The sequence below is a fragment of the Pygocentrus nattereri genome, chromosome 8 (assembly GCF_015220715.1).
Source record: "Pygocentrus nattereri isolate fPygNat1 chromosome 8, fPygNat1.pri, whole genome shotgun sequence".
Classification (NCBI taxonomy): domain Eukaryota; kingdom Metazoa; phylum Chordata; class Actinopteri; order Characiformes; family Serrasalmidae; genus Pygocentrus; species Pygocentrus nattereri.
In genome coordinates this window covers 18,131,723-18,156,551 of record NC_051218.1, presented here as the reverse complement: position 1 = coordinate 18,156,551, position 24,829 = coordinate 18,131,723, and the positions used below count along the sequence as shown (strand labels likewise).

Here is a 24,829-nt window from a genome sequence, read left to right as displayed (position 1 = left end):
CTAGGTCTACAAGACCTTTGCACAAAATTATACTGTACATTTTAGTTTTAGTTTAAAGAAATCCACTATATCCACAATATTTTTTGACACCTCTAAAGTTCAGTCATTTTCTGCTTCTCATGATCCAGGTAATCCCAAAGACATTCAGTGATGTTGAAATCCAGGGTGGTCAATCAACTTTTTCTTTGTTTGATATGTAAATTTTCATCTATTTTGTCTATTTACTTTGTTCAGCAACACGTTTTTCACAGCGAAACATACTTTCAGACTCATAGTGTTGAATTGTCTTCTTACTGTGGAAGGATGGACAGAAACGCCTGTGGATTTTTTCAGAACTTAAACAAGAGTGGAGCTTGAGTTTCTCCTCTCTCTGAAAGACCAGTGCTGTTCATCTGATGGGAACAGTTTTGGTGATCTACCGAGGGTTATGGTATTGTTAGGAGTCTCCGTTTCTCTACATATTTTGATTATTTTTTACTCCATTTTTAACTTATTTTCCTTTGACTTTTCCCTCCCTTATGCAAGTGAATTGTCCTACATAGAATCTCAGACTGAATATATATCCTGAAAAAATTCATAACTTATACTTAATGGTCGGGGTCTTTGGGTGCATCAGGTCTTTTGGAAGTTCAATGGTTGAGAATGGACACAGATCCCAGAGGACAGACCTTGGATGGGCAGCATGTGTGTGTGTGTGTGTGTGTGTGTGTGTGTGTGTAGAGGGCAACACTGGAGGGCAAAGTCACAGCAAATGAGGAGCCTGGTCAAAGGGCTTTGAAGTTCAACTACAAAGCTTGGGAAAGACCCAAAGGCCCTGCATGTGTGTGTGTGTATGTGTGTGTACTTGTGTGTGTTTGTGCGTGCATGCAAGTCTTGGCCAGTGCCTCTAGGGAGAGGAGTAGCTTCAAATGCACAGTTAATGAGAGAAGCAATCAGTAGCATCCTAGCCCATCAGAGTGTTCCAGCAGTAACACACTCTCCCCCCTCTGCCTTCGGGGAGCGGCGCAGTCTAATGATGAAACCAAAACCTCATTGACTGTAATTCAAAGGTTAGAGCAATTGTCCTTTCGTCGCTTTCACTACGTTAGCAACACACACACTTGCGCATGATTGGAGCTGAATGTTACATACCTCACGTGCTCATGCTCAAATAAGAAACAATCAATTCTCTTCTTCAAACATGACAAAACCCACGTACTTTCATAATCACATGCCTTTACTTTTCTAACTTGTTAGGTTATATATAGTCCCCATATATACAGCACTGAGAAGTTTTAGGCACCTGAGCACATTGTGTAAAACCATGTTGGGGCCTATCCCAGCGGTCATTGGACGGAAGGCAGGATACACCCTGGACAGGTCGCCAGTCCATCACAGGGCAGACAGACAGACATACACACACACACACACATAGGGGCAGTAAAACCCCAGTAAAACACTGTATAACAATGTTTCTTTCTTTTTTTTTTAGTATAGTCAGATGGGTTCTGCCAATTTATTTTTATAGCAGTATTTTAAAAATACCACTAGCTGGTGTTCCTTCTATCACAAAGTGCCGTCAGGCCTGTGGAATGGGGTATTGTGCTCCTCCTGGACCCCTGGTTATGAACAGCTTTGCCAGCATCTTCTATTGATGGCTTAAATGCTTAGATATTTACAGCACTCAGAAGCAGGATTTTTATACTGAATCGTTACCCAATGACTGCTGGGATAGGCTCCAGCTCCTCCCGCAACCCAGAATGATCAGCGGCTTAGAAATGTGTGTGTGAGAATCTTGTATTTCTATGTGTTTTCAGTGAAAACGTTGCATATACTGATCCTGCTGTTGAACATAAACAGGTGTTTGTGAATAACCAGTTAGTTGTGATTCTCACTTCACTAAAAAGCCTGTTAATGAGTTTCCATTGCATTTAAAAGCTAATTAAAAAACTCACGTCATATCTCACTTTTGTGAAACTTACCATTTAAAAATTTCCTTTTATTCCTATTTTTATTTTCACTATTATTATTACAACTATCATTACTATTATTCATCTCTAAATAGACATTTTAAGTATATAATCTTTAATGATGTAGTGATGCAGTATAGAGGTGTCGTCGGGAATGTTTTTTTTGCTCGTTTGTTGTCTCAAAACAAATAAAAAGTAAAAAAAAAAAGCTCACTTCACTTAAAATGTGTAATGACCTTGATAAAGTGTACGTATTCTAACTACTTAGGACAATTATACAGGCTTATGCCAGGTATTTTACATAATGTGAATGTGTGTTAGCTAATGTAACAGAAGTTGGCAGTTAGCATTCTCCTCCAAGCCCTCTGTGTTCTCCAAAGATGTTGCAGCAGTTTGAAAAAGACGTAGGGGTTGGCTTCATGTGTTTTGGAGAAAGCACATACCTTCACCCTCCCAGCTTGGTAACTTTGTGTAAATGGGCAGGACCTAGCTAGCAGGCAGAACTGGCAAAGGTTAAACTGGGGAGCGAATTGAAAAAAAGACAAGATCGTTTTGCTTCTCCTGGAGTTGTATGTTATCTGTATTTTTTCTCATTTTTGTCCCAAGAATGTCAAAAAAACACCCCCCCCCCCCCTCACTCACACACACACAGGCAGAGAGAGTGTTTTGTTAGCAGAGCTGATTGCATGCTGTCCTCAGCTCAACAGAGAGAGTGACTGGTGACTGGGCACACACACCTTATTTCCTGCTTAGATTGAGAGACAGCGAGTAAGGTCTATATTACAGTGTGCACACGTGTGTGTGTGTGTGTGTGTGTGTGTGTGTGTTCATGTCTGCCTCATGGCTCATCTATTCACATTAGTGACAGGAAATGAGAGGCAGCTGAAATCCTGAGCCAGATCAATGCTACAGTGAGACAGCACACACACACACACATGCACACACACGCGCACACACACACACACACACACACACACACACACACACAGTCTGCCTTTAATATGACTCCCTAACTCATCGCTCTCTGCATCTCTCTCTGTCTCTCTCTCTCTCTCTCTCTCTCTCTCTCTCTCTCACTCTCTGAACCAAAAGCTTATTACAGGCGTAATACTGTTTGAATTAAAATATAATAGAGTGGAACTGAAATCAGTGGAGTAAGTGTATAATGAACGAGTGGTGCAATTAGTGTTATGCAGGTTCAGTGTGCATTGGGGCAGTAGTTAACAATCCTCTTCCCTGCCTTCTTACACATGAGCATATGCAAGTGTGTGTATTAAAGTTAATGTTTTGTCTTTGAAAACATGCTTTCAGAGATAGTTATGAAATATTAAGGCATGTCTGCGGCTGGTTGTATGTGTATGTGCTCTGTCTCGCTAGCCACACTTAGCTTTACTCACTGGAGGAACAAGCTTCTGCTAGAGTTACTTTGTTAAGAGTAATTTAAAGAACAGATAAACTGATCAAATTAATGGTGTTTATTGATCTAAAAGTGGTACTTCAATTTTGCAGTGTTAGACTATAATCAACTATATTAGATATAACTCCAAAACAGTTCCATGTCTGAAATGTGATCAGAACCTGAAGATCTAAATTCTGTATCTTATATAATTTGCAAAGTTATTGAAAACTATTGTTTACAGGTTATTCTCTGTCTATTATGTCTGCGTTGCATCACGCCTAAATGATGCCCAGTAATGTAATTAAAAATTACATACAGCAACAGTATGTAAGTTTTAGGGATTTGGAGACCTCTCTGGTGGAAATGTGCAAGAACATGCAATATGCAGAAGAACATCTTATGTATTTTGTGTTTCCGTCTTGATGACCCCTTTCCTAGGCAGATGAATCGGATGATTGCGAGCACACTGAGAGAGTATCAGAAGAGACCTCAGCAAAAACTTGGTAAATATCTGCTGAGGATGTAAGTGAGTTATCTTCTACTTTCATCATATCGTAATCAGTATGATGCTGATTTTCCATTTGAGACCTAAACATCAAGCTGGACCTGGTTTTTGACTCATGTGACGTTAATACATTCAGATGTATGATGTGGTCCTAAAACCTCACATTTCCATGTTTAATAAGGAACAGGTTTGAGTGGCTGAAACCAAACATAACAGTAGATCTCACAAAAAGCTAATCTTTTTTATAACATTATTTATAGACAAACATGATATTAACCTAAATAAAGTTTAGCTTATCTTAGAGCGAGCTAGTTGTTAAGAGTTTTGCCATTAAGCTGTGAATGTGGTCTTCTACCTAATTTAACCCAAACCTTTTTCAGCTTCTAGAATGGAATAAAAACAGAACAATCCTCCAGATGAGTATAGTTTATGTTTGAATTATGTTTACTCATAACACCTTTTTACTTCTCTTAGCCTGATAATTCTAACTAATTTACTGCCACAATTTGGTCTGAGGAGTTCTGTTGGCATTTTTCTTTGTTTGGTGCTTAGAAGTGGTTGTGTCTGGGAGGCATATCAAACATTATATAAATAGTTAACTGAGGTTTCGTGCTGAACTTTCATGATTCCCTGAATCATTTCCCAAAGAACTGTAAAAGAACTGAATCATCATGAGGTCAAAGATTTACATCTCTGGAACATAAGCCCATTCCATCCTGTCCAATAAACATGGACATAGACAGACAAACCAGCATATACACAAACAGCCAGTCTGACAAAACAGAGAGACAGACATACACACCCACAAAAAACCACTGCTGTAGAAAGCCCTAGCATCTTCCTCACTTGATGCCAGATTGATTGGACACATCACAGAAGAAGACAGGTTTAAATCTCACTGCTGATTATTAAAGGATTGGCAGGAAGAGCCAGAATCAATGAAACGCCCTCAAAAAGGGTCATTAATTCTTTACAGTAGGCCGCTGAGTTAATCTTTAGTGAGGCCTTTGGACTGGGTGGTTGTCGGTTTCGTACAGGCCCTTGATCTGAAGGAAGCCACCAGTCAGTCAATGACAGGCAAAAAGAGAGTGTGAGAGAGAGTGAGCAATGGAGACAGATGAAAGAGGTTCATTTCAGAGCTGGCATGCTCAGCCTTTGTTTAAGAGGAAGTGATGCACAGAGAGAGAGAGACGTGGAAAAGAGAGAACTGGGCCCGGCCGCTGTCTGGCTCGCTGCGGGCAGGGTGAGCCACAACATCGCGGCTTATACTGACAGACTGTGACTGCTCAGAGCAGCGTCAGACTCATGTACCTGCACTCTTCTGATCTCTGAGAGAACCATGAGATACATCAGGCAAAATTGACAAGGGCACAGAGAAGTAGAGCAAGAGAATAAGGCAGAGAGAATACAGAAGGGGGAGATAGAGAGAGAGAGAGAGAGAGAGAGAGAGAGAGAGAAAAACTACATAAATCTACATTTCTAATGTAAATAAATTTGTTCTGCATGCTGATTCTATTTATCATGTTATCAGTGACACTCATTTGAATTGAAATGGATTAAACTGAATTGAGTTGAAGTTAATTCAACTGAACTTAACTGAACTGAATTTAATAGAACTACATTGAACTAATTTGAATTTAACTGCATTGAATTAAATTAAATTCAGCTGAATTGAACTGTGTTGAACTACTAAATTCACTGAACAGAATCTATCAGAATTAATTTCACTGAAATAGAACTGAATTGAACTAAACTGAACTGAACTCAACTGAACTGTATTAAACTGCATCCGAGAGAGAGAGAGAGAGAGAGAGAGAGAGAGAGAGAGAGAGAGAGAGAGAGAAAGAAAGGGAGAGAGAGAACTGAAAAGAAACAAAGGGAATGAGAAAGAGAAAGATAAAAAGCAGAAGAACAAATGAAAATGAAAATGTGGGAGAGGGTAAAATGTGAAAATGAAAGATTTTACTTATGAACTGAATTTTAATTGAATTGAATTTTGATTTTATGTAATTTAAGAATACTTTTGTTAGGAGTTGTCCCACAGGGATTTGATAACAGGTGCCAAATCTACCGTCTCCAAACTTTATTTGCAGCAGCCATTAAAAGTTTAACTGTTAATTGGCTGAAAACTACTGTCCCAACATATGAGTCCTGGATTCAGCATTTATGGAAACTACATAATATGGAAGCGATAACACAATTTGAGACTACAGAAGCAGAAATTTGTTAAAATATAGAGCCCAGCAATGTCAATAATGGCAGCAATGTCAATAATGGAAGATATGGAATAATTAAATTTAAATAGGAAGTAGTCATCAATCCTGATTCCACTACATCTCCACCCTTCTATCCAGGTTATTGTTTTTCAAGTCTGTTGTTAGTCTTTGACAAGTATATGTGAACACCACTGTGAATGCATCTATGTGTATCTGTACGTATACATATGTATACACCTGACTTACTGTGGCCTGACTGCAAAGTTGTGAATCTTTTTGTGATACTTTAACAAATAATGTGTTCCAAAGAACATCCATCCATCCATCCATCCATTTTCCAAGCCGCTTCTCCGTCAGGGTCGCGGGGGGGAGCTGGAGCCTATCCCAGCAGTCTTCGGGCGGAAGGCAGGATACACCCTGGACAGGTCGCCAGTCCATCGCAGGGCAGACACACAGACACAGACAGTCACTCACACACTCACACCTAGGGACAATTTAGCACACCCAATTGGCCTGACTGCATGTCTTTGGACTGTGGGAGGAAACCGGAGAACCCGGAGGAAACCCACGCAGACACGGGGAGAACATGCAAACTCCACACAGAGAGGACCCCGGTCACCCGGCCGGGGAATCGAACCCAGGCCCTCCTTGCTGTGAGGCGACAGCGCTACCCACCACGCCACCGTGCCGCCCTCCAAAGAACATAATACTTTCAATTTCTAATGAAAAATAAATAAATAATATGGATAAAATGCCATTATATTATTTTGATAACAGGCATACAATCATATTAAACTAGTGATGCACTGATACCCATATTGGTAATGGGCTCATAACTACTGTCATGTAAGTGAGTGTACAGTGCTGTGCTAATGAACAAATGCAATGAAGAAGGCTCTGCTCACACAGAGAAGTGTTACTGACTCTGTGACAGTCTGACACAAAGCCACTGGTCGCTTTAAACATTCTGCCCTGGTATGATATCTCCACCAGAGCAACACTGTGTGATTTTATCCCATTTTTAAACACACATTCACAACCACCTCCCCACTATGGTTGGAGACATGTAGGCCAGGTAGAGAGGCGAAAAAATCGTTTGCTACCAAAGTGTACCTATACCAACTTTACACTGTTTTACTAAATACAATTGCAAGGCATAAGTGTTAATATGGTGATTTTCCTGTAGAGAGACTGTACTGTGCTACCATGTACATCACCGCCTGGCTTTAGCTTCTGTGCACAGTGTTAGCAGCGCAGCTCAGTTTCTCAGGGTTCTCAGTGTCTGTTCCGTACAGAGAATTATTCTTATGAAACGGCTTTATTTAAAATTGTTCATGGTCTGAGCATTTTTGTACAGTATGAGTATATAAATTGCAGACTATCGTCTCTTCAAATGGGCAGTGAGAGTCATCAGATACCAAGATTTCTAAAATCACACATTTCCTTTCAACTATAGCTCAAGCAGCCAATCAAGAGACTCAGACACGGCACAGCATCCCACAAGTGACCTCCTCAGCTGCATTAGCCTCAGATGTGATGCCTGCTGTTGCTACGCTACAAAGACTGTTGTTCAATGACACAGATAAGGAGCAAAACTACAGCTGTACAGAAAAAAAAAACTTTTCTGACATGGAACAAAACTCTCATTCACTGCAGCCCTACTCAGTCCAAGGTAGCATTACATAATGTAACTTATTAATGAACATATTTAAAATCTGCTAAATTTGAACAATTTAATTGTTAAAGTACATTGCACTCATTTACTAATATTCGTAAAATTTAATTTGTTCTTGTTATTTTAATGCTTGTGCACTAATGTATGTAAATGGGATCAGAGTAATAAAACTTACTGAACCGAACTGAACAGCAGACTTCTGCATCCACGCTAGTCCTCTGTAGGGAAACAGACATGTAATTTAAAAGCTCTCTCGCTCCTCCCTGAACTTCTGTCCCTTCGCCCTTGTTCTGACTCCTTTCGGCCTCTTGCAGTCTGTTAAGAGAGGCCAGCTTCGCAGCGATAGACCCTGCTGATACTGAAACAGACGCACTGTACACACCATATGCTTCCTGTTCCATATGCGCCATATGCTAATGCCTTCTGAGCAGGCTACATCTCTTTCTCTTTCTTTCTTTATTTCTCGTGCTCCCACTAGCCTTCTGTGAAGTGACATGCTAAGGTCACCTTGGGGTCAAGAGAACAACTTAGGAAGCAGCTGTGTTCAAATGCAAACTGCACACGTACAAACTTCTCATACTCTCCTCACAGCCTGCGGGACCTTTGCTACTGAAAGCAGAAAAGAAACAAAGCACTTTTCACAAATTTGGAATATTCTGGCCATGAAAGTGTCTGGGCTTCGGTCACCAGCGGGCAGAGAGGGTAAGCGGCTCAATAACGTGACATTACAGAGAAGCAACAGCAGACTGGCGAGAAGGTCAGTGGCTTAAGTTAAGGACAGTGCAACTCATTGGCGGTCAATGGGAGGAAAGAGAGAGAGAGAGTGAAAGAAAGAAAGAGGAAACTGCTATGACACTCGCCACACTGCCTGTCTCTATTGATGTATGAGCAGCCTCAGTGTCCCAGTGTACATAGAGGTGACACTGCCCACACCACACACACACACACAAGCACACCTCTACTCAGCTCAAGGGCGCTAACACAGTCAGTGGAAAGGGTGGGCAATTTATTATGCACTTGTTTACCATTGCTGTCACAAAAAAAAAAAACTCCTTGTAACTTCCATGATTTTTAAAAAATGTTTTACTACAATTATGAACATGCAATTGCCCTTTACATTATGTGGACATTTCATGATGAACTGACAAAAACACAAAATTAAAATATAACATATCAACAAATCAAGTCATTTGACCAGCAGCTCCAAAACTTGCAAACGACTGAGTGTATGCCAAAGAGAAGCCTCATCTGGCCATTGTTCCTCTCTTAATTAAGCCTAAGTTCATGACAACCAGGCTCTCAGTATTTCATGACTTGCTATTTCCAACTGCGTAGCTCAGGGGATTCAACTGTTTGAGGCTCACAGTAAGCCAGTGCATGCCTGTCTGCTATGAGAGCCTAAAAAGCTCTCAAATAGGTTTTATACAGTACACACATACTGTCCAAGAATAAAGGAAGCAGTAAGCATTCAGAGATATCTCGATAGTGAGGAACACCTTTGAAAATTAGAAGTATGGTAGGAATGAATGCTATAAAACAAAAGACAGGAGTAACAACAGAAAAGTAGAAAATATTTAATGGGAGCTGGCCAATATAATGGGAAAGAGAATTACTTTATTTTTTTTAATAAAAGACTGCAGTATGGAAACACTGTTAAGGTTTAAAAATACACCCTTCACTCTTAGCGTGAATTAATGAGCTGTTTGGTTAGTGCTTCACTTATTTTATTAGTAGTAGCTGCTAGCATTAGAAAGGACATGAAAGCAGACAGCTTGATCAGAATTCTCCAAATCTTACACAGACAGAGTAATCCTTCCAATTTTCCAGGTATTTTCTTGCATTTAGCGATCTTAAAGCGTATCATACAAAAATACAAAAATTCTACGTAATTTGTTCGGCACTTTTCACAATCACGACAGTCACAAAGCAACTACTCAGAGATCAGGAAAAATTAAAAGCCTTTAATCTCCTTCTTGTTCTTACTTTGCACTATGTTTGCCACCATGTTAATTCAATGTCACAGAATTGCAACCCTGAAAAGCCAGAGTGAGTATGAATTACAACTTGGAGGGCCCTTCCAGTGGACTTTTCCCAGGAAGTCAGAAACAGTTCTGACTTAGCCACAAAGGCAATATAAGCCCTGTGTGTGTGTGTGTGCACAGCCTCCTTCTGTCCAGTGGATCCAGGAGTGCTCTGCTCGCTCGTAGCGATCTGATCCCCGCCTCACCGCTCGTCCGTCTGCCGTCTAGACCAGAGCCCGTGGAATCAGGATGGAAGCCTGGAGGGGCCTAAACCTCGTTATCGCTATTACACATTCCATCTGTCCCTGTCCTTTTCTCTGCTCTCTCCATCTCTCTATCTCTGTTTGATCATGGATGATCCCCAGGAATCAGGTGGTCTTTAGAGCAGACGGAGCTCAGGGGAGCCGCACAGCATTTTGTCTCCACAACGCATGATGACAGACCTGCTCCTCTTTTGCATCAGGACCACTCACCTGTATCCTAGCAACCACCTCCCTGCTGTGGTATCCTCTCCACGCAGTGATGAGCGAGAGATCAGGAGTGCATGGAATGATAATTTCTATTTTCTTCTCTTTACTTTTCTTCCCTTCTTTTTCTCTTCACATCTCTTGATTTCTCTTTTCTTTTCATCTCTTCTTTTTTCTTCTCATTTCTTTTCTTTTCCACTTGTCATATTTTCCTGTCTTCATTTTCCTTTCTCTTCTTTTTATGTGCCCTCTGCTCTGGTCTTTTTTCTTAACTTCTCTTTCCTTCTTTTTCTCTTCACGTCTCTTGATTTCTCTTTTCTTTTCATCTTTTCTTTTTTCTTCTCATTTCTTTTCTTTTCCACTTGTCATATTTTCCTGTCTTCATTTTCCTTTCTCTTCTTTTTATGTGCCCTCTGCTCTGGTCTTTTTTCTTAACTTCTCTTTCCTTCTTTTTCTCTTCACGTCTCTTGATTTCTCTTTTCTTTTCATCTTTTCTTTTTTCTTCTCATTTCTTTTCTTTTCCACTTGTCATATTTTCCTGTCTTCATTTTCCTTTCTCTTCTTTTTATGTGCCCTCTGCTTTGGTCTTTTTTCTTAACTTCTCTTCCCTTCTTTTTCTCTTCACATCTCTTTCTTCCTCTTCTTTTTTATTTCATCTCTACTTTTCTTTTTTCACTTCTTCTCATTTCTTTTTTATTTTTAATCTCTTCTTGTTTTCAATTATTTTCTTCTCTTCCTTTTTCTTTTATTTTGCTTTCTTTTTTCCTTCACATTCTTCTTATTTCCCTTCTTTTCCTTTTTCATTTTTTGTCTTCTTTTTTCTCTTCTCTTTTCCTTTCATTTCCTCTCATGTCTTCTCATGACAGTACAGATTTGTGTGTATGAAATATTCACAAGTTGCTTGATGTGAGTCTGAGTCGAGTCTCGAGTCTCTGGGTTTCATGTACAAGTCAAGTTTATACTGGTTAGTAAAGCTCCAGGCATTGCATTGTACACGTGTAAATCCTACTAAAGAAGCCAAGTTTGAGAACTGCTTAACCCTTTTTTTTCTTTCTTAATTTCATCTTTAAAGGCACCTGTACACCCTGATACCCATATGTTTTATGTCAAAAAGCTCTGCTTTTCACTACTTTCCAAAAAACTTTTGAGGCTGTAAACTCTTTGCATGCCAATTCACATGTCTCTGAAGAATAAAGCGTTTCTGGTGTGATGGAAGTCCTTAGTGATTTTCTGAGTGTCCACCGGCCAGTTTCACATAAAATGTAGATAGATCCACAAATCTACCGATTACACATAGTAAGAGATAGATGATGTGTATCTCAATCCGTCTTCATAGCCTCATCATTCTAGATTTGAGTCATGTACAATCTTTCGATAAGATGGAATTAAAAATCTAAACTGTACAGATTCAGGAAGTATTTGAATCTTATTTCTACTCTGTATTAGATATAGAGACATGCAGGTGAGTTTGTGGACCCCAGAGAGTTAAAACATCAAGCCTTTCATTATAGAAATACCTTCAATTTGATGGACAGAACTGAAGTGCTACACACAGTAAACATTGTGTTGAAAGAAAAGAGGTAAAGCAACTCAAAACTCCGTGGACTAGCCTGTAGTATGCATGGCAACTATGCTAAGGCAACTAGTGTAACAGTTGACCCAGCTGAAATTTTGTACAAAGAGAGTTCTTTTAAACTGTGTAGAACCTGATGTTGGTGAATGACTGGAACATAGCAAAACTGATAGACAAAGTCACACACTTTGGCAACCATGGCAACCAAAGGTCTTGTTGATTTTCTTTATTAATGTTGGTTCTGCTAATGTAATCCATTTTTTTACTTTGTTTCTCATGCTGAAACTTCAGGAGTCTTCAGTCTGCCCAGTGTGACTCCAAGTGATGACTCGAACTCCATCTCTGGTGTGTGATTATAGGCTCTCTCTCTCTTTCTCTCTCTCTTTCTCTCTCTCTTTCTCTCTCTCTTTCACACACTCTCTCCTGACTGCATGGTTTTGGAGAGGTCCCGCTACAGTACCTGTGGCAGTAATTCATCCCTGCAGGGGAGATGAGGCAAAGTGGAGTCTTTTAAGCAGCCGTAAAGGATGAGGAAAACAAAAATAACTCTTCTCCTTCTCTCCTCCTCTCTCCTCCACTGCCTTCTATCACCCCACTGGTCCCTGGACAGTTGAGTTGGTCTCAGTGGAACTGCAGACACTGTCTGCATTAGTGAAAGTGCTGTGGCAGCACATTTCAGTGTGTTAAGTTAGACACACACATACATACGCGTGCACACACATACGCACAACAGAGGCCGGAGGGAGAGAATGTCAGTTCACTTCGGTCGCTACACAATTAAAGTCTTTGGTTTAACCATCTATGAAGGAGATTCAAACAAATAGACTCCTAAAGAACTCCAAACCCATATTCAGTGGATATTAAAATAACTTACAGTATAAACACGGGCAATGATTCACAGCAGACATTTTTCTCATAACCGTTAAACATCTATAGTTATTAGTAGTATGACTACACAATAACTTTTCATCAAATTAAAATCGCAACAAAACACAATGTATTTGTTATTGCCAATGATAATGACTTTGAAGGATAAAATCTGACCTACGCTGCAAGAAAGTTTTGTCAACAACCTATTAGACCAAAGGGGCTTCTGTATAAGAACTGACAATGCTAAAAGACTTGGAAGCGATGACAAGCCTTTTTATTGGTTGCAATATGAAGATACCACCTGTTTGCCTCTGGCTATTGTGGACAGAAATCTCAAGCATCAGTGTTTGTGTGATGCTTGCTGGGCTTGTAAACTAAGCCGCCGTTCCATTCAGCTAGATAGATGGTTGTGCAGAGCGGAGGGGGGCCGGTGAAGCCTGAGGGGCTGCCGGCTGATCCAGCACAAAGGCACACGGAGCACTCAAGGACGCAGAAAAGGCATGCAGATATTTGAATACAGGAGCAGAGATGGAGGGGGCAGAGCTTGTGCTGATTCCTGCACTTGCTGACTGCCCCATCTGTTGAGTGTGGTCCTTGGGGAGCTGGTGGGCAGGGCTGGATGACACATCTGCCCTCAGCTCAGGGCTTTTAGAGGGGGACACATAGGGTACATGAAGGGGACAGAGGAGTATGGCTGGAGCTGAGCTTTGTGGTTCAGGTGGAGGATTCTAATAAGGGTCATGTAAAACTAACCTTAGTTTCTCTCTCTATCTCTCTCTCACTCCCTCTCCCTCTCTCTATTACAACAGCATCAAAATACTTGGGTCAGTATGGGGTGATGTTATTTAAATATATACAGTGGGTAAAAATGCTAATATTTTGCATTCTTTTCTAATTTATTACAATGTTTTTCTATACAAATTATATTGTCAGTATAACAACAAGAGTGAAAAGTACAATCTTTGAATGTTAAAATGAATTTCTGAACTTATTAATATTTAGTACCTCCCTCTTATGTTATTGTGACAGAATGCACTCAATCTGGCATAGACTCCATAAGTTTGTCCAAAAGCCTCTAATCAGTAGAGCAAATTGACAATGTTGAAGCAATCAACTATCAGCCAATTTATTGTTTATATTTATTGTTTAATGCTTTTGATTTTGGCTAATCTCTGACACAGATAACATGCACTCACACTATTTTTGAATGCTTCTGTAACATTTCTACCAAAAGAATAACGCACTACTCATACCAGCTAATTGCCACTTATTTTAGATGCACAGTGCACCTCTGATGTATATCCAGTTTCATAATATTGATTCAATTGATCAGATATGCAAATAAGATGTTTGTAGTTAAGAACACAAAAACAAGAATACAAATATGTATTATGTTGTCACTTGTCAAAAAGTTTTTAACCAAGCATGTAAACAAAGAGGTTCACAGAACGTCATGACACAAGCACTTTACTTTAAGTCAAACCAAGAGATGTGGCCTAATGTTTCAAAACAAAATGTATATATGCCAGAAAAAAACAAAGATAAATCACAATAGCACATCTTATGCTGGCTGCACACATGACTTTTTAAAAATTGGAAACAGTATAGCCGATTTTCTAGGGATATTTAAAAGCTATAAAATTATAATATATAAACATTCAAGCAACAAAAATGGCTAAAATGCTTATCCCTAGCAGAAGACATGTTTGTTGTGTATAATTATTTTTATTAAATGAAATAAAAACATATTAGGTAGATCTGCTACTTCCAAACACTTGGAATCACAGCATGAGAAAAAAAATCAGAGTTTATAACTAACAGTAATGCTAAACGAGTCGCTCAGCTAACCCTGGAACTGACATTTGCAAGACATGAAAAAGTTGTATCTGACAGCAGAAAGGCAATAGGAATTAATGGAATTCATAACATTTGACAACCAAACCCTTAGCTTTGTTGAAAACTTGTTAAATATTTTGAAAAGGAATCCTTGGCCTTCTAGAGCACTGGACCTAAAAAAACCTTATCCGCTAACATCGCTTTTTACTACCATTGTCCTTATGCCCATTGACCCCATTTATATCTTCAGAATGGGCTTAATGACCTGGGAAGAGTGAGGACCTACTCCTCCACTGTATCATTGCACAATGAAATGCAGCATGGAATATACGAAGCTAAGGACCTCTTTTTCATCACCTTGTAACCACCTACTAAGTTCAAACACAAAACCATGTCAAAGAGGTCAAAGAGCCTGCTCAGAAAATAATAACCCTCTCAATGATGTCCTTCACAGCCCTAGTTTCAAGCCAAAGTGCAGCCCCTTTCTTTCGTATGGAACAATAATGAAGTATGGAGTAGCTATGAGTGGGCCAATGAATAATGCAGCCCATCAGAGAACTGTAATCAGAGGCTTCTAGCAGAGGCAGATTGGGAGGAATCAGCTGGAGAACTTTCCTCCTCAGGCATATCCAATAAAGAGCGGAAGCATCTGGATTAATCAGTACAACCATGGGAACATACACACACACACACACACACACACAAGCACATGTGCAGAAGTATAGATTGTAGCAACAAGGGAACTACTTGCGTATCTAGGCATCAAACGTCATGATCACTACCAGTGGAACAAACAACTGCCAAATCTACATGCATTAACAGAGGATTCTGGATAATTTGTAACACTCTGTGCACAACCACACTACTGTGTAACTGCAGCTATCCCACCAAAATGAACACTTTAAAATAAAGGCATCAAGGGTTTCTTGGAGTAACGTCAAAGGAAAAACACATTTGGTTCCCTAGAGAACTATTCAATGGGTGTCACTGGTAAACCAGATCTGTGAGTGTGGTGCTTACCAATGAAGTAGGAGAGCAGGATGGCCAGCAGGGCAGCAGCAGCGATGGCCGTCACAGCTGCACATTTCCAGCTGCAGTACTTCGAGGGTTTCTTCAGCTTGAAGGCGCTTCGGGAGAAGGTGTTTCTGGGTAGAAGTCGTGGTGGGGGTGAATACACCGTGCCAGAAGTCAAAGGATAACCTGGCGATGAGCTGCTGAAGAGGGGCGTGGTCCCCGATGATGTCTTAAACAGGAAGTGCCTGGTAAAGAGCAAGAGAAAAGGAGATAAAGTGAATGTTCCTATGATTTTACAGAGTAATGAATCAACGTTGTAAAATCTAAAATGTAGATCAGCAGGTCCACTCCTCACTCTCTACAAATATAAATATTATAAAGTAGTTTCACAATAGTTACTGAGTCATTCACAGTAGTTGCTAGACCTTGAAATTCATCAACAGAAGCATTTGATATGAATTAATTGTCATTTGTATCTCAAAAAATAGAAATTTTGCAAAAATGTGAAAATTTCTATAAACCTTTCATTGGTACTATTGTGTTTGTATGTAGTAATTAAATGTCATTATGATTGTGACCTGAAGAAAAGTTATTGTTGCGCAGAGTCTGTTTTTCACAAAAAAAACTTGCTTTAGATTTTTGCCATGTTTGTATTGTTTCTTGACATTGAAACAAGCAGAAGTGCAGACTCAAACCTCTCCATAAAGAGTGTAAATCATATGTAAATGCAATTAACTGCGCAAATAACTACACAATTAAATATTCAATTATGTAATTACTAGGGATTGTTTGAAATGGAAATTGTGGGCCAATGGCCATATCCAATATTTTTCATGTATATATCTGCTGATGCCAATGCTGATGTTGATTTGAATTTAGAACATGTAGAAACTGGGACCATATCTATGAGTATTACAGAGAAATGAGCTGAAAAACATGTTGCTTTTGCAAGTGAAAAATGTTTTAAGTCTGGCTAATTTTAAGATTGTTTATTTACAGTTATATCACTATATTGGCAGATAACTTTGCTTTATGTAAGAAAAATGCTTAAAACATGCAAAATTATCTGCCAATATAAAGAGATGATCTGACTTCACTTGAATCACTTAAAAAGGATAAGCATACATGCATAAATGCCTAGAAATAAGTTCAATAATCTTAAAATAAATTTACAACAATTTTTATTAGGTATATTGACCAGATTTAAGCTCATCACCCTGATGAAAAGTGTTTCTTTAGTGCATTGCAATATGTACATCATTAATAACTGCATTTGAATTGAATGGTAAAATGAAAATAATAACTCAATTTTTTTAAGTTAAATGTTAAGATAAACTGAGTAATAGGTCTAGAGTTTAATGGGTTAAACAGGAATTGCTGGGTGGGGTTAGAGAATGGAAGAGATGCAGTGAGAAAGAGTTAGCGTTAAAAAAAAGAATGAAAAAAAGAAGAAAAATCTCTGTGGTCTTATTGAACAGACAATAAAGGTAGAGAAGATAAAGGATATAGTGAGAGTGAAAGTCTGAGGTCAAATCAATCCTGAGGTTCAGAAGTGTAGTGATTGTCTCTCTGGAGTTGCCCCCCTCATACTCGGTGGAGGCTTCAGAGCGCTGCAGGGGGGCAGTGGGGTGAAGGACACCGTGTCCAACGTGACTCAGTGGACATATGGCACACGGACATACAGCGCTGCAGGCCTGCTGCTGGCCCACCAAGGGACACTTACACAACACAAGCACTCAATAATTCAGGAGGCTCCAGGTAGAGCACACACACATACACACAATCACCCAAATCACACACACGTTCTTCCTTTTAAAATGCAAAGCAGTGATCAAAAGCCTCTGACGAAGGTGCTGAAAAGGAAGCAATTCATAGAAAGCTCATTTTTTTCTCGGGAGAGCCTTTGTTAATTTGCCACTGACATACAGTACACAACACTGAATGAGCTTGGGATTACTAGGATTACCTGTCACTGTATTTAACTGCTTAACATTCCAGGCTTATTACATACTAAAGCTTACTATTCATTACCTACAAGGACTTTAAATTAATGCAAATTAATGGAGCTTTTCTCAAGTTATAGATGTGTTTGCATCTATTCTAATGATATATGGTGTTTTTACAAGCAAAAACACACTTATTGTCAAGAGAAGTGGCTTAAAATAATGTGCTATAAAATAAAGTGTCTAAGACATTTGCAAGTGAATATATGCTTTCTGTTTCCTTCTTAACATTGAAATAATAATAAATTGTACATAATGGCAGCTCTGACTTGAAATAAAAAAGGGTGTTTGCATCTATTCTAATGATATATGGTGTTTTCACAAGCAAAAACACACTTATTTTCAAGAGAAGTGGCTTAAAATAATGTGCTATAAAATAAAGTGTCTAAGACTTTTGCAAGTGAATATATGTTTTCTGTTTCCTTCTTAACATTGAAATAATAACAAATTGTACATAATGGCAGCTCTGACTTGAAATAAAAAAGGGTGGTCTCGGCCTCTTGCACAGTACTGTATACAGTAAAGAGGTAAACTGCAGAACACTTTCTGACACTAGAGCACTCTCTAAACAATGTCCTCAAGAATCTGAACTCATTACTCGCAGGGGAATGTCTGCAATTATTCCTAAACTAATTTAGCAGCAAAAACACTACAGGTCAAGAGCGCTAATGTCAGTAATAAACACTTTAAAGGCCTCCCGTGAATGCATTTTGCCAAACAGAGCAATGTCTATATAAATGCTCAAGAAGTTACATTCATCATAAAATGCGTCTTGTGGTAAAATTCCTTTCTAAATGATACTTATAATTTTGCAAGTGTTTTATTGCTATGATAAATATGGAAGTTTTAAAGACTATGTTTTTGAATTCCGCACCAACTCTGTAAAGCTCATTCAAACCTCTCTGCAAATATACAGCAGGTGCAAGTGGCTTTTTCAGCCACCACTCCAACGATCACTCTACATCTATCAAAGCAATGTAAATATTTTTAAAAGCTTGAAATGTGAACAGGCTGCTACATGGTGTAGCTCATACAGGCAGAAAGAGCTTCCATGACACCTGCACCCAGGGGAGCGTGAAGCTATAAGTAGATGCTCACAGGGACAAACTCACTGTGTCAGAACAGAACGGTCCTGTCAATCGAGTATCTTTTTCAGTCCCTCTGTGAATTTTCAAAAAATAAATGCACAGAACATTTAAAAAGATGTTTAAATCTCTAAATAAAGTCTCATGTTCTGTATGACTGGGTTGGTACATACGTCTTTCAGAAGTTACTGTCCTTTAGTAGTTATGATAGCTGATGATAACTAACATGAATTATTTCTCACACATAGCTCTTTGAAATAAAATTTCTGTTACATCGAGCAAAAATAATGACATGTAAATAACATCTCACAGTGCATGTGCATGTTCCTGAAACCTATTTGCTCTGCTGAAGGATGGAATAAGACCAAGAAGTCACATGATAAACAGAAAACCAATATTGTTTAAAAGCATGGCCACGAGAAAAGCAATGCAGTGTGAATGAGTTAAAGGATACTTATACCAAATCATACAAAAAACAACACTCCATCCAAACTGAAAAAAAAAACATGGCTATGTCTGTTGCAAACATGCTTACTCACATCCTACAGTAGTGCTGCAGCCTTCAGATTAAGATTTTACAGTTCAATGATTAGGGAATCCCCAACTATAACTACTTTGGGTTGAATTTTTGGGGGTGGCCTAATAAACACAGAAGGAACATACTATTTGGATTATCCACTTTAGATGTTTTACTAAAACTACTAAACTGACCAAAATTTACTTTAACTCTAAACCTGCTCTTATCCTAACCTTAACCTGAACTCAAAAACTAAACTGAGATGGCTGATATTACTAAATCATTGTTACAAAGGAGAGAATGGAATAATCATATAGCAAGAACAGAAATAACTCATCTGATGACAGTGACAATCTAGAAGCTTGCTATCTAGTTCTTACTTCAGTTTGGTGTCTTTTCTCTGGCTGAAAGTGTAAAAACTGTCTCTGGTGTCCATTTAGTATAGAATAAAGATAAAAATTCCTTTTCCTTTACAATTTGGTTTGTCAAATGAGGTAAGACTTCAACTAACAGTAGCCCAGTTGTATTTATTACAATACAGATTAGTAGCTAGGCCAGCTGTCAGGATTGGTTCACACCACAGGGACTCTAATGGCTGTATGATGTATATGCGAAATGCATGTTGGGTATTGTAGTCCAAAGACACTGATAAATGAAAACATAAAAATGAAATAAAATCATGTATTCTATCATGAAGGATATAAACCTGGGCTACATAACATGAAAAAATAACATATTAAACACCAGTTTTAGGCTGGAGTGCATGTACTCTTTAAAAGTTTATGGTTGTACTCCATCGATAAAATGTCTGGGTGAATTCTATCCATGCTGCTGCTCTCTTGCTCCTACTGCTCCACCCACCCGAGCACTATGGGCTCATTAACACCCACTCCCATGCCGGTTGCACGCTACATTACATTATTGACGAAACTTGCGCTTTTCAGCTTCGTGCCGAAAAAATCATTTAGCCATTAATTACAGCACCCTGAGCAGTGCTCTGTGTCTCCGGCAAATGAAAGCTCTCTCACGCAAGCTCCGACTCCAGTGGCTAGGGGAAAACTGCGGAGGAGAAGGCCAGACTAAATATATTATCTGTGGTGATCAACGAGAGCGGGGTCAGCGGGTGCATCTGTTTCAATAGACCCTGGCCTCCATTAAGACACTGATGGGAGCTAAAGAGGGGGAGGCTGAAAGCTTTTCTGGGCTGTGAGGGCCTGTCTGAAAGGTGTGTCCTAGGATGACCTCAAAGGCTTAGACACATAGATCTCCTGGCCCCTTAACACATTTCTAGAGCTCTAAATGTTTGAAAGGTTCAAATTTCATGTTCAGGTCTCCAAAAACATTTTGGCCTTATTTTCTCCTGCTTTAGTTAAAGGAAAATTTTAAAGGACCATTGATATTAGGCTCTTTATTTTGATTATCTCTACGATATAACCCAACAAGCACTTTCATTAGGAATGTGAAGTTCTGACAGACTTCTGTCAGTTTACGGTTGGGTTAGGACAGAATTTTGTCAGATAACTGCTTGGAGAGAATACTGATGGCCTGCAATCATGGTAGGACAGAACTTCACTGAGCTAGAGTTCATATGGGCAGAGTTCTGTCGAACTACAGCTAGTTTTAGGAGAATTTTGTTGGGCTGCAGTCAAGTTTGGACAGAATTTTGCCAGGTTCCATTTTACTGGGCCAGAGTTGAGCCAGGACAGAATTATGTCCAGCTACATTCAGATTTTCTCAAAATACAGGCTACTATGTTTGGACAGTCACTTACTGAATTATGTTTGACTACAGTTGTGATGGACAGAATTTGTTTGGCTGCAATCAGGCTTGGTCAGAATTTTGCTGGGTTATAGTCAGGCTTAGAGAATTTTGTTGGGCTGCAGTTAGGTGAATTTAGATTTAAAACGTGGTGCTGTGGGTGGGGTTGGTTCAGATTGGATAGATAACAGACACCTCTAATTATATTCACAAACAGGCTTTAATATTTTGTTTTTACTGAAGATTCATTACAACATACAAGTTAAAGAATATGGTACTAGAATGCCAGCTACATGTTCCAAGTGCCATATTTAAGCTAAGGCCTAATTCATCACTGCCTGCTTGATGCTAACATTAGTAATCCCGCAGGGTTGCTAGTGGGAAACAACATTATGCTATCTACATTATTTGGTTTAAAAGGCTATTTACAAAGCAAACTGTTAGGTATGTGAATTAAAAGTGTTACTTAGTGAGATATACAGCTAGCACTAGTTAATAATGAATACTGTTATCTGTTACTGTAAACAAAATTAAAGACATGAAAACACACTTCAAGCCCTTTTTTGGCAGTAACAGAGGGCTTAAACTATTTTTTTTTAAATATTTTTTTAGAACTGTAGTTATGAGATTGAAGAACTGATGAGTGGGCTCCAGAGATAAGGTCATCCCTCCACTGCCTACAATGCCCCAGTGGGGTCAAACCTGCAGAATCGGATCAATCAGGGATTCTTACGCATTATCTTCTGTTTCTAGCTGCACCTGCCCACCTGCAGCCACATAAACAGACTTTACTGAGACACACAGGCTCAAAGCCAAGGCTTTTGGGGAAACGGAGCTCAATAAAAGCACAGAGCGAGAAAAGAAAGGGACAGGGAGATTTTGTCCTTCATCCTGGCCACTGCAGGGGAAAGAGAGGGAATGAATCTGCACTAATGAATGATAATAAATGATAATAATGCAGTAGGAATAATGAAGGCGAGGTGGTGGAGGATTCCACATGGTGGCTTTACATAACAAAGCTGTTTCTCACTGCTGTGTCTGAAATCTCCGCTGCCTCGGGCATTATTGAGCGCACACACACACAAACCCACACACACACACACACACACACACACACACACACACACACACACACACACACACACATAGTTGCTGCTCCTGCTCTCTCTCCCTCTCTCTCTCTCTCTTTCTTTCACACACATCTGAGGGAGGATGATAATCGTGTGTTTGAGCCACCATCGTGAGCTGAGCCTTGAGTCTGGGTCACTGATAGAAATAGCTAGAGCACACTCTCAATTTCCACTCATCTCCCTCACTCTATTCTTCCTCTTTCTTCTCCAATTGATGATGTGCTGCCAGACTCATAGCCCATCCCCTTCTTCCTTCACTCCTGTCTCTTACCTTTTACCTCCCTCCCATCTCAGTTCTCAGTTCAGGTCAGTACAGTGGAGCTTCTTTGTTATGACTACATTGTTGTCAAATAATACAGAATTTAAAGCTGAAACAATTATATAGTTAATGATACTAACAATAAGTGAAACAATAATCATAATAAGAAGACAATAATAAAAATATGAACATAAAATAAATCAGAACTACTACAATACCACATAAAGTACAGTAAGTTGCCCTTTATTAATCCCACAGCTCCTCATTTTAACTCCATCCATGCATTGAAAAAACCTGCATATACACTAGTGAAAGAACACAATCTAGATGGTAGTGAGCACATGCTCACAAGTGTCCACGCCACCTGAGGAGCAGTCAGGGATTAGGTGTCTTGTTCAAGGGCACTTCAGTCACATATTATCAGCTCAGGGGATCGAACTGGTGACCTTCCGGTCACAAGGGTGGTTCCTTAACCACCAGTCCACTGCCCCAAGAAAAAGTCTTTTTTTTTTAACGATTCCGATCACTAAGTGATACTTCCACTACAATTTATACAGCTCCATTCAACGTCCATAACAGGGATCTAAACCCACAACCTTAGACTTCAAAGGTGGAAGTTCTCTTGGTGAACCACAAAAGGCCTGTACGTATTACTGCTCCTAATAATAATAATGATAATGATCATAGTCGACAATTAGGGTGGTGCTATTTATTGGACAGCGACAATACATTAAACTTTTTATGTATATGTGATATATTTTACAGGGGCAGCAGGAAAATGTTCTTGAGTCATTTTCAAGTTTCTCACAAGGAGGAAGTGCATCTCTGTCTTGACCTCACCGCTCTCACAGTGAGCAGTCTGCTCTCTCTGAGAAGAACTTTATATAAATATATATATATATAAAGTTCTTATATATATATATATGCCCATTTCTATGGCCAGACTGTGATCACTGAACCTGTATCTGGTCAGGCTCGGTCTCTGCTGCTGAAAACTCACTCTTCCAGATCACTGTCATTTAGACTGTTTTTGGTGTCACTGTGTCAATGTTCCATATTTGTCCTTTTGCTCTGTTTGATTATTTGGTTAAGTCTGAGTTGACTCTGGTCTGCAGTGCTGGACTGAGGCTTCTGTGGTTAAGGGTCAGTGAGTTAGTCTCTAAACAAGCTAGCCGTGTGGACTAAGGACTGGGTTTGGGCTGAGCAACTGGGGTTTAGGACATTAGTTCAGTTTAGTTCAGTTCACTTTTGTGTCTCACTCTCACATGTCTTTTTTCTGTCTCTCTCTTTCTTTCTGTCTTTCTCTCGCTTCATGTGTCTTGTTTTTGATAACTGCTGTCTCTTTTTATATCAATCTCTGTCTCTTCTCTCCCCACTTCTCTCCACATCTTTGTCTTTCTCTCACTTCTCCTTTTTATCCTTCTCTGTCTTTTGTCTCTTTTCTTCTCATTGTCTTGATTCTTGCTCTCTCTCTTTTTGTATCAATCTCTCCCACTCACTCTCTCTGTCAGTAGCTCTGTTAGTCAGAGAGTGAGGCAGCTCTCTGTAGGGAGAGTGAAGGCTGGAGTGTTATGCTGGAGGGCAGGGTGATGGACGGCCCATAAAGGTGCCTGTCCAAAAATACAGCACTGCTTCCTCCAGGCCCCCTCTGCCTGTCACTGTGACTTCAACCGACTCTTGGACGCTGTTCACAAGGTCATTTTCAAACCACCCTGAAATGCCAGAACTGTGGCCGCACATTTAGCTGCTGACAGGGGTGAGGTGGGGAAATTAATTAAGGTGATTGAGGGGTGGGACAGGATACGAGAGGTGTGTGTATGTCTGTGTGCGTGTATACACAACTACTGTATGACACTTGTCCCATTACTTCAGTGTCTGTCTGTGAAGTCCATTTAATTCCTATTTGCTGAGGGAAAAGCGCAGGTTTTGACAAGGCACTGTAATTGTTAATTGTGAAATGAAATTAGCAAGCTTGATTTTCGCTGCTCTGGCTAAGTGACAGTGATTTATGTCGAATGCTATTGGGAGGTGTGTGGGAGGACATATCACAACCAGCTGGGACAGGAGACCAAGAGAGAGATGGAGAGAGAGACTGTGTGGTGGAAGAGAGAAAGAGAGAGAGAGAGAGAGAGTCCAGACTGGGGGTGGACAGGGAATAAATACAAGGAGAGTTAGGAAAATTAGTGAGAAGCAGGAGGAAAGGACAGGTTACTCCAAAAAAAAAAAAAAAAAAGATAGCTGATGCCATGGGGTGAAGTGGAGGTCAGTGGCGAGACACTGGCAGTTTTGCACTTTTTAAAAGCCATGGGGAATTGCAAAATAAGAAATAATGCTGGAGGGAAGACTTTACAGTGGAGTACTAAATGTAGGGAGAGAAGAGGAGGGCTGGTTTGACAGCTTTTTCTTTCACTCTCTTTCTCAGTCTCTCTCTCTCTCTCTGCATACACTGATGGAGACATAGGTGGGGTCATCCTGTCTGTCCTCAGAGCAGGCTGATTAATGACCTGTCTGAGCTGGACAAGTGTGTGTTCTCTGTGTGTGTGTAAGAGTCA

General features: G+C 39.7%; 1 protein-coding gene across 3 annotated transcripts in view; it reads right to left on the bottom strand.

The window, feature by feature from the left end:
- Nucleotides 1-24,829, bottom strand: part of tenm2 (teneurin transmembrane protein 2) — a 384,812-nt gene that overhangs the window by 74,775 nt on the left and 285,208 nt on the right. For all 3 annotated transcript variants that reach the window (XM_037540529.1, XM_037540530.1, XM_037540531.1), the window contains one exon: nt 15,532-15,770. In XM_037540529.1, the coding sequence (XP_037396426.1) occupies nt 15,532-15,770 (239 nt within the window). The remainder of the gene's footprint in view (nt 1-15,531; nt 15,771-24,829) is intronic.